The sequence below is a fragment of the Myotis brandtii genome, unplaced genomic scaffold (genome assembly GCF_000412655.1).
Source record: "Myotis brandtii unplaced genomic scaffold, ASM41265v1 scaffold720, whole genome shotgun sequence".
NCBI lineage: Eukaryota > Metazoa > Chordata > Mammalia > Chiroptera > Vespertilionidae > Myotis > Myotis brandtii.
The window spans coordinates 40,240-50,754 of NW_005370839.1; the positions used below are offsets into that span (position 1 = coordinate 40,240).

At 57.6% G+C, this 10,515-nt stretch overlaps 1 protein-coding gene across 1 annotated transcript; it reads left to right on the top strand.

Moving 5' to 3' along the window:
* The first annotated feature begins 1,115 nt into the window (after positions 1-1,115).
* On the top strand, positions 1,116-9,339 carry LOC102259275 (zinc finger protein 524-like). Its single transcript, XM_014530126.1, is given in 5 exon segments — positions 1,116-1,227; positions 6,496-6,551; positions 7,591-8,167; positions 8,170-8,321; positions 9,053-9,339. Coding segments are annotated over 4 exon segments (816 nt in total). The 5' UTR covers positions 1,116-1,227; positions 6,496-6,536; the 3' UTR covers positions 9,125-9,339.
* Positions 9,340-10,515: the final 1,176 nt, after the last annotated feature.

A 10,515-nucleotide genomic window follows, 5' to 3' on the forward strand; every position in this document is an offset into this window, starting at 1 on the left:
CAGGGACACCACCCCACCCCAAAGGCAGTGGTTGTCCTCCAGTCCAGTCCCCCTCCCCGGAGCGCACCGTGTGATTCTGGAGAAGCTGGTGCCCCGCCATCTGTGCGCCTGTTCCAAGGGGTCGCAGTGACATCTGCAGCCCCTGCTCCTAACTGCACCTGTGCTCCCCCCTCCTTCCACTTGGGGACACCCCAGCTCTGATGATGATGATGCTGGTGGTGGTGGCGGTGGTTTATTGTGTCCTTACTCTGTGTCAATGGACAGCCCTGGTATATCCATTTCCCAGGACCAGCAGGACCCCATGATGTCCCCTCGGCCCCTGAGTTCCTTTCTTCTCACTCCCGGGCTGGGCCATTGTGTCCGAATCTTGGCCCGGCCACTTCCTAGAGGTGGGAGCTTGGGCAGCTGGCATGGCTCCCCTGGGCCCGGGTTTCCCCATTTGCCAAGTGAGGGTGGGCAGGACCCCATGATGTCCCCTCGGCCCCTGAGTTCCTTTCTTCTCACTCCCGGGCTGGGCCATTGTGTCCGAATCTTGGCCCGGCCACTTCCTAGAGGTGGGAGCTTGGGCAGCTGGCATGGCTCCCCTGGGCCCGGGTTTCCCCATTTGCCAAGTGAGGGTGGTTGTGACCTTCTCAGAGGGCTGATGTCTCCCAATGCTCTGTGTCCTGAGCGGTTTCTGTGAATCATCATGGCATGTCCCCGGGAGGCGGTGGAACTCCGTCCTATTGTGCAGAAGGCTTAACTGAGGTTCAGAAAAGTGTGCACCTGGCCCAGAGCCACACACAGAGTGACAGACTCAAGAATCTGTTAGGTCGGAGGGAAGTCCAGGTGCCAAGTCCAGGTGCCGATACATGCAATCACAAGGCAGATGGTGACGCAGATACTGGTTCCTTCCTGGAACCTGGAACAGACCTGCCTGAGGCAGAAACTCCCACAGCTCATGCTCCCCCGCCCTCACTGAACAGCTGTATAAAAAAGTGCCTCTACTCCCTTTTGGCGAGACTTCACTGGCCCCACCCTTTGACCCGTGAACCTCGCCTGGGAGTGCAGATTAAAGTTCCTCTTTTTAACTTGCCTGGCTCTCTGACCTTGTCTCCTGCGCCACGAACCTTACATTTGGTGACAAAACCCAGGAGGTGCAAGCACCCCATCTGACCGTCCCCCTACGGTATGGGGTGCCCTCTCCCTTCTCATGGCTCAGGATCCCCCGGCTTCTCCCCATTAGCGGTAAGTCCCAGCCCGTGCTGATCCCTGGCGGTCAGGCGTCTCTGTCCGTAAAGCGCAGCTGTGTCAGAGATTGCCCCCTGTTCTCCGGACCCTTCTGGGAAGGGTTCTCCGGACCCCGGGAGGTCGTGGAGACATCCCTGCGGTCCCTCGGTCCCTCTGTCCGTAGCTCGGCTAAACGATTGGGACGCTGGTCCTTTAGCCCCGGCTACTGACTGACCTCAGGAATCGAGCATGGGTGTAATCAAAACTAAACCTGATCCGAGCACACCTCTAGGGTGCCTGCTCGCCAACCTGGCTAAACTGGGCCTGTCCCAGGACCTGCATTCTAAACGCCTCATTCACTTCTGTAACATGGCATGGCTCAGTATGAATTGGACAATGGGTCAAAATGGCCCGAAAACAGGACCTTTGATTTTAACATCCTTACTGACCTCAGTAATTTCTGCCGGCGAACCGGGAAGTGGCCCGAGGTCCCATATGTCCAGACCCCGGGAGGTCATGGAGACATCCCTGCGGTCCCTCGGTTCCTCTGTCCGTAGCTCGGCTAAACGATTGGGACGCTGGTCCTTTAGCCCCGGCTACTGACCGCAGGAATCGAGCATGGGTAATCAAAATTCTAAACCTGATCCGAGCACACCTCTAGGGTGCCTGCTCGCCAACCTGGCTAAACTGGGCCTGTCCCAGGATCTGCATCCTAAACGCCTCATTCACTTCTATAACATGGCATGGCTCAGTATGAATTGGACAATGGGTCAAAATGGCCCGAAAACAGGACCTTTGATTTTAACATCCTTACTGACCTCAGTAATTTCTGCCGGCGAACCGGGAAGTGGCCCGAGGTCCCATATGTCCAGACCTTTTTCTATCTTCGCTCTTGCTCCTCCCTCTGTTCCTCCTGTTCCATGGCCCAGGTTCTCCTGGCTCGTGAGAAACATACTCCGCCTACTGATACCCCTCCACTTTCTGCCTTATCTGAACCCCCCGAAAATCTTTCCTCCCCTCCAACTCGTCGGCCTCCCTACCCAGACCCTTTCCCCAAAGCTCCTTCCGCCTCATCGTCCGCACCCTCTCCTCCTCCCTCCCTACCCGACCTCCCTCCGCTACCCCCTCCTGTAATGCCTTCTCCCCTACCTGCTGACCACCCCCCTCCTCCGCCCCACTCCTGGGACACTGCCGCGGTCACCGCAGGAGCCGGAAGCTCAAGCTGCCTGGTGACTCCCCCTCCTCCACCCCCGCCTGCTTCCCCAGTTTACAAACACACATGTTCGCAGGCCCCTCCTCTCCTCTGTCCCCTCTGGGAGGTTGCAGCATCTGAGGGAGTTGTCTGGGTCCATGTTCCCTTCTCTCTGTCGTATGTCTCCCAGATTGAGAAGTGGCTGGGGTCCTTTTCTGCCAACCCCACTGCGTTCATCAAGGAATTCCGATTCCTCTCTCAGGCCTATGACCTCACCTGGCATGACATCCATGTCATTTTTTTCTTCCACCCTAACGTCAGATGAAAGGGAAAGAGTCTTGGGGGCAGCAATGGACCACACAGATCAGGTCCACCTTACAGATGGCAATATGCCGGTAGGGGCCAGGCCGTCCCTCGCCAAGAGCCGGGCTGGGAGTACCAACTAGATACCCCCGAAGGCCAAAATGGGCGCCGACACCGAGACCAGATGCTCCAATGCCTGATGGCCAGTCTACAGGCCGTCTCCCACAAGGTAGTTAATTATAACAAACTGAGAGAAATCACTCAGGGACCAGATGAGAACCCCGCGGTCTTCCTTAACAGGCTGACCGAGGCTCTGACCTTGTATGCTCGTCTGGACCCTGGGTCCCCAGCCGGAGCAACAGTTTTAGCCACCCTCTTCATCTCGCAGTCGGCTCCAGATATTCGAAAAAAGTTAAAAAAGGCTGAGGATGGCCCTCAGACCCTGGTCTGAGATCTAGTGAACATGGCCTTTAAGGTTTTTAATGCCCGTGAGGAGCAGGCAGAGTCGGATCGGGAGGCCTGCCTTTGACAGAAGGTGGACCTGCAAACCCAAGCCCTGGTTGTGGCCCTGTGGCCGATGGCAGCCGAGCATGGTCCCAAGGGGGCCGTGCGCAAAGGGGGTGCAACGAGAGGATGAACACCGCCTGGAGAATGCTTCAAATGCGGAAATGAAGGCCACTGGGAAAAGCAGTGCCCTCGGCCCCAGGCTCCAACCAAGCCCTGCCCGGTGTGCGGTCAAAACGGTCACTGGAAAAGTGACTGCCCCTGGAAAAGCAACGGGCCCTCTGCATCTCAGCATGGAGGGGCCACCCTTCCAGGTCATGACCCGCTGCTGGCCATGCTGGGACTGGTCGAAGACTGAAGGTGCCTGGACTCGACGACCCCCATCGCCCTCACCGAGCCCAGGGTAACGCTCAAGGTAGCTGGTAAGCCGGACTCCTTCCTGGTCAATACGGGGGCTACCTTCTCTGTCCTGCCCTCATTTTAGGGCCCCTTTTTCCTTCACGATCTCGGTCATGGGTATTGATGGCAAATCCACCTGCCCGCTGGCCACCGGACCCCTTACCTATCTCCTCGGCGATAGCCTTATAACCCACTCGTTCTTAGTCATGCCTTCGTGCCCCATGCCCCTTTTAGGACGGGATATCCTCACCAAACTGGGGGCCACTTTGCAGCTCACTCGGAGCCCTTCAGCCTCCCTGCTTCTTCTGCTCCTGGCCTCCTCCCTTCACAGGGACACCCATCCCCCACTGCCTGTGTCCCTTGTCGACCCAAAAGTGTGGGATACCTGTACCTCGGTGGTTACTAGACACGATGTCCCAGTCAAGATTAGACTTAAGGACCCCACCTCATTTCCCTCCCATCCCCAGTTTTTTATCTCCCTCACTCATCGCCGAGGGCTCAAGCCCCTCATTACTCAGCTTCTGGGCCAGGTTCTCCTCATACCTATCGACTCTCCCTGCAACACCCCCATCCTCCCAGTTAGGAAGGCAGACGGGACCTACCAGCTGGTTCAGGACCTCCGGCTGATCAATGAATCAGTGGTCCCCATCCACCCGGTGGTCCCTAATCCTTACACTCTCCTTTCACGCATCCCGTCCTGTACCACCCACTTTTCCATCCTTGACCTCAAGGATGCCTTCTTTACCATCCCTCCGGACCCAGACTCTTTTCATCTGTTTGTATTTACTTGGGAGGAGCCAGACGAGCAGGCATCCCGCCAACTCACCTGGACGGTCCTGCCCCAGGGGTTCAGAGACAGTCCTCACCTGTTTGACCAGGCCCTAGCCAGAGACCTCCAACAATGCTTGTTGGAACCCAGCACTCTTCTCCAGTATGTAGATGATCTCCTTCCCTGCGGCCTCTCCCTGGACCTATCCCAGAGGCATACAGCTGATCTCCTCAACTTTCTAGGGGACAGGGGATACCGCGTGTCCCCTGCCAAGGTGCAACTGTCGGCCCCCACTGTCACTTACTTGGCGATCTGTCTGACACCCAATTCCCGAGGATTGACAGTTGACCGAGCGCAGGCAATGCGAGACCTTCAGCCTCCCACTTCTGCAGACCAGATCTTGTCCTTTTTGGGACTGGTAGGATTCTTTTGCCATTGGTTCCCAAACTTTGCCCTCCTAGCTAAACCCCTATACCAGGCTGCTAAAGAAACACCAGTAGGCCCCCTCTCCTCACCCTCCCTCTTTGGCCAGGCTTTCTCTAAGCTCCAGGAGACCCTCTGGCATCCTCCCCCCACCCCTCCCAGACATCTCTAAGCCTTTCCAACTATTTACTGATGAAATACAGGGAATGGCTATTGGGGTCCTCATCCAGCCCCTAGGGCCGGCCTTCACCCCCATAGCCTACCTGTCTAGACAGCTTGACCCCACGGTCCGGGGATGGCAGCCCTGCCTCCAGGCCCGGGCTGCAGCTGCCGCTCTCACCAAGGAGGCCCAAAAGATCTGCCTCCAACAACCCCTACAGGTCTTCTACACCCATAGACTACAGGATCTCCTGTCCCACCGATCCTTATTTCTCCTTGCCCCCTCTTGCATGAAGGAACTCCATCTCCTATTCCTCAAGAATCCTGACATCTCCCTGACCCAGTCCCCAGCCCTGAATCCAGCCACTCTTCTTCCCGCTGCCTCCACCCTACCTGCGGCAACGCACTCCTGTCCCGAGGTCGTCAAGGCCCTCACTCAGCCTCGGGCAGGACTCTCAGATTCTCCTCTCTCCAATCCTGACTTAACTCTGTAGATGGAAGCTCATGCCTAGACCCCCAGGGATGTCGGAAAGCCTCCTATGCAGTAGTAACACCTGAGCAGACCCTGAAGGTGGACCGACTCCCCCCGGGTAGAAGTCCTATCTTTTTGGCTCCAACTTATTCAACACACTCAACCATTCTTCAACGAGACCCGCACCCTGCCCAGTGTCTCGCACTGCTTTCTATGAGCCTCTCTCCAAAGACCTTTGCTGGCTGCTGTCCCACTCATAACCCCTCCAGGAACCCAGGGGCAAGGTGAATGTCAGCCTCCCTTGGCTGGCATTCCTTTTTGGGAATCTGAAACTCCAAAGCCCACCCTGTCCCCATGGATATGCTACCAGACCAGTAATCCGGTAACTGGGGGACAAGTCACTTGGAACAACTTTACCCACCATACCACAGCCAGTCCCACCAAGGCCAGCCCGGGTACCTTCTTTTGATGCAACGGCACCTCAAGCAACTGCATAACTCCTCTGACCCCGGGCCTTGCTTTGTGGTCACAGTAGTTCCCCAACTAACTTTGTATGGAGAATCGGAGCTCACCTGGCTGCTCCCTTCATTCCACCCCCGGGCCCGCTGGGCTGCCTTCCTCCCTGTCATGTTAAGGGTGAGTGTTGCTGCCTCGGTAGGCCTCGCCGGTGGGGGGCGGGGGGAAGCTCGGGAACAGCCTAGTCTCTGCTAGGATTTCAATGACAAGCTTCAAATAGCCCTGGAGTCTACTACCACCTCCTTAGCCTCCCTACAGCGGCAAGTGATATCAGTAGCCCAAGTAACTCTGCAGAACCAACGGGCCCTAGACCTTCTTACTGCAGAAAAGGGAGAAACCTGCATATTTCTTCAGGAAGGATGCTGCTACTACATCAACGAGTCCGGAGTAATGGAGCAAAACGTGCAGACCCTGACTAAGCTGAGTGAAGAACTTCATGCAAGACACTCCCGGGACAACTCTCTTTTCAGCTGGTTCAAAGCCCCTTAGGTACCTGGATCCTACCCATAATAGGGGCCCTAATTCTCATCTGTGTCTTTTTTTTCCTAGCCCCCTGCCTCCTGAAGTTCATCTGCTCCTGGATCGCGGAGATGTCACGGGTGACTGTAAGTCAGCTCCTGCTCCACCCCTACACTTGGCTGCCCTCAGACCTGCCTCTGCCTGACCCTGGCCTTTAAAACCCCTCTCCCTCTTCGCCCCTGGTCAGCAGGAAGTAGCTAAGACGATTTCGGCGCCCCCTATCACCAAAAGGCCGGGATGTTAGGTTGGAGGGAAGTCCAGGAGCCGATGCATGCAATCTCAAGGCAAATGGTGACACAGATACTGGATTCTTCCTGGAACCCGTAACAAGCCAGTGCACCAGGCAGATGGTGACACGGATACTGGTTCCTTCCTGGAACCCGTAACAGACCTGCCCGAGGAGGAAACTCCCACAGCTCATGCTTCCCCGCCCTCACTGAACAGCTGTATAAAAAAAGTGCCTCCACTCCCTTTTGGTGCTACTTCACTGGCCCCGCCCTTGGACCCGTGAACCTCACCTGGGAGTGCAGATTAAAGTTCCTCTTTTTGACTTGCCTGCCTCTCTGACCTTGTCTCCTGCGTTGAGAACCTTACAGAATCAAACTCAGAACATCTGCCTCCGGACACTAGACTCCAGTGTATTTCCTCACCTGCCGTTTGGGGTCCGACACCACCTGGGAGCACGGCCTTTCTTCCGGTCCTGCCCTGACCCTCCCACTTCTGCGATCAAGAGCGCGGACAGAAACATTTCCAGGCCTCAGTAGCCCTGGAGTTTTCTGGGCGCTCTGCCTTGAGGATCACAGCACTGGCCTGTACCCTCAGTTGGACTCTCTCCTCCCTTGAAGATTTTTCTTTATTTTGGCTCAAATTGACCTTGAACTTCGTGATCCGTGGCAGGGGTGAGGGAGGCCTGGGGCACGTGTCTGGGGCTCAGGGCAGTGCCTGTTTACCAGCTGGCACAGAATTATCCTGTCCTTTGACTCCCCAGCGTGGCTACCATTGTGCATCCAGGTGAATGTCAGCCATGCCCAGGTCGCGAGACCCAGAGGGATGGGCGAGGTCTCAGGGAACCAGGGGCGCTCCAGACCTACCCTGCACTGACGGCTGCCCCCTTTCTCCTCGTAGCCCGGCTCCAGTACCCAGACCCAAGTCCTCCACTGCTCAATGGACACCCCCAGCCCAGACCCGTTGCCTTCGCCTTTGCCCGGGGAGGAAGAGAAACCTCTGGCCTTACCTTCTTCTGTCCCCCGGGGCCACCCCGGTGAGCGTCCCGGAGGGGCCTCCTCCTCCAATCAGACGCTCAAGGCCTGTCCCCCTCGCAAGCGGGGCCGCCCCCCCAAGTCAGGGCAGGAGCCCCCACTGGCGCACGGGGTGACAGCCCCGGTGGGCAGCGGTGGAGATGGCAACGACCTCCTGCTGATCGATGATCAGGGTGTGACTTATACCGTCTCAGAAGGGGCCTTGGCTGATGGGCCCGAGGGCTCGGGCCCCAAGAAGACCCCCCACTTCTGCCTGGTGTGCCTGCGGGCCTTCCCCTACCTCTCCGACCTGGAGCGCCATAGCATCTTGCACTCAAAGCTGAAGCCACACAGGTGCAAGGACTGCGGCAAGACCTTCAAGCGGTCCAGCCACCTGCGGCGGCACTGCAACATCCACACAGGCCTAAGGCCCTTCCGCTGCCAGCTCTGCCCCGGCCGCTTCCGCGTCCATCCGGGGAGCGCCCCTACCAGTGCCCCATCTGCCGGATGCGCTTCACAGAGGCCAACTCGCTCAGGCGCCATGCCAAACTCAAGCACCCTGAGACCATGGGGGCCCCCGTGGGTCCCCCAGAACCAGGGCCTGAGCTACCGTGGGACCACGACTCCAGTACCCAGACCCAAGTCCTCCACTGCTCAATGGACACCCCCAGCCCAGACCCGTTGCCTTCGCCTTTGCCCGGGGAGGAAGAGAAACCTCTGGCCTTACCTTCTTCTGTCCCCCGGGGCTGCCCGGGTGAGCATCACAGAGAGGCCTCCTCCTCCAATCAAATGCTCAAGGCCTGTCCCCCTCGCAAGTGGGTACGCCCCCCCAAGTCAGGGCAGGAGCCCCCGCCGGCAAAGGTGGTAACAGCCCCAATGGGCGGTGGCTGTGATCGCAGTGACCTCCTGCTGATCGATGATCAGGGTGTGACTTATACCGTCTCAGAAGGGGCCTTGGCTGATGGGCCCGAGGGCTCGGGCCCCAAGAAGACCCCCCACTTCTGCCCGGTGTGCCTGCGGGCCTTCCCCTACCTCTCCGACCTGGAGCGCCATAGCATCTTGCACTCAAAGCTGAAGCCACACAGGTGCAAGGACTGCGGCAAGACCTTCAAGCGGTCCAGCCACCTGCGGCGGCACTGCAACATCCACACAGGCCTAAGGCCCTTCCGCTGCCAGCTCTGCCCCGGCCGCTTCCGCGTCCATCCGGGGAGCGCCCCTACCAGTGCCCCATCTGCCGGATGCGCTTCACAGAGGCCAACTCGCTCAGGCGCCATGCCAAACTCAAGCACCCTGAGACCATGGGGGCCCCCGTGGGTCCCCCAGAACCAGGGCCTGAGCTACCGTGGGACCACGAGGGCATACTGGCCACAGAAGTGGCCAAGGAAGAGGAGGAGGAGCCGGAGGGAAAAGAGCTGGCCTGACCCACACCCCCGGCCAGGTTTAGGGCTGGGGGTTCAGGTGCTGCGCCTGGGTCGTGTAGCCCAGACACCCTCCTGTCTGGTGGGATTCTTGTTGTGGGAGGGGATTTCAGGTGAGGACCGCAACTTCTGGTGGGCCCTGCTGCCTTCTGCCACCTTCTCCCAGACTTACAGACCCTTGGACCTCAGAAATAAATCACTGCCGCCTGGCTTCCCTGTGTGTTCAGTGCTGGTGCGAGGCCTGGCCTTCCTCTGCTTCTCTTTTTCTTGTTAGAAAGAGGAAGGGAGAGGGAGAGAATCGGGATCGGCTGCCTCTTTCACGCCCCCTATGGGGTCAAGCCCCAAACCCAGGCATGTGACCTGACCAGAAAGTGAACCAGTGACCTCCAGGTGCATGGAGCGACTCTCAGCCAACTGAGCCACACTGGCCAGGGCTACTCCTCCTTTTCAAATGCCCTCTGCCCCTACACCACCCATGGGAGTGCTTGGGATTTGGGAGGACTCCATGTCACGTGCCTTTAACTTGATAAAGAAGTGGCTTGGCGGCAGCCTCTGTCTCCTCTCCAGGCTCTAGCAGACCCGGAAGCACTCCCCTAAATATCCACTCTAAGGAAAACATTGAACCTTCTGTGCAGGTGACACTCCAGGCCCACCCTCCCCCAGTCCAGCCAGATTCCTGGAAACTCTGCAGCCACCACTTTGCCCCATCTACTTTTCCTGACCGCGTTTGGAAGAAAAACTGAGTTGATAGTAGTGGTTAGAACTGACAACTTTGCTAGGGCTTAGGTAGGTAAAGGGGTGTGGCCTGGAGGGGTGTGGACTGAGCAACTAGGCTTACTGGGCAGGTAGGTGAGAACTGTGGGCGGGGCTTAGGAGAAGGGCTCTATGAGCTGGAGTGGTGCTGACAGTGGCTTAGGGGCTGTGGGCAGTGAGTGAGAGGGGTCTAGAGGTGGGGACAGGGTTTAGCTGAGAGGAGGGGCTTCAAGGGGAAACTAGGAGAGCAAGGTGTCAGGAGGGGTGGGCATGACTGCTGTTCAGGCCAAGGGGAGAGGGGGAACCTAAGAGGAGTGACTGAGGGAATCCCCGAGAGGGGGAGCTTAGCAGGATGGGCCCAATAGAACTGGGCGGAGCTGTGGGGGCAGAGCTGAGTCAGGGGCAAGGTTTGCAGAAATATATGAGGGGCAATGCAGGTGTGGAAAAGCTGTGGTTCTGACTTCAGCCTACACCGGAATTGCCTGAAGGGTGTTTCATTTTACTTTTTAATAGAATTATAGTTGACATACACTCATTAGTGTCAGGTCTCTAACAGTGGTGCGGTGTTTCTGTACATTATGAAATGATCACGATAAGTAGTTACCACCTGTCACCATACAAAGCTATTACGGTATTATTGA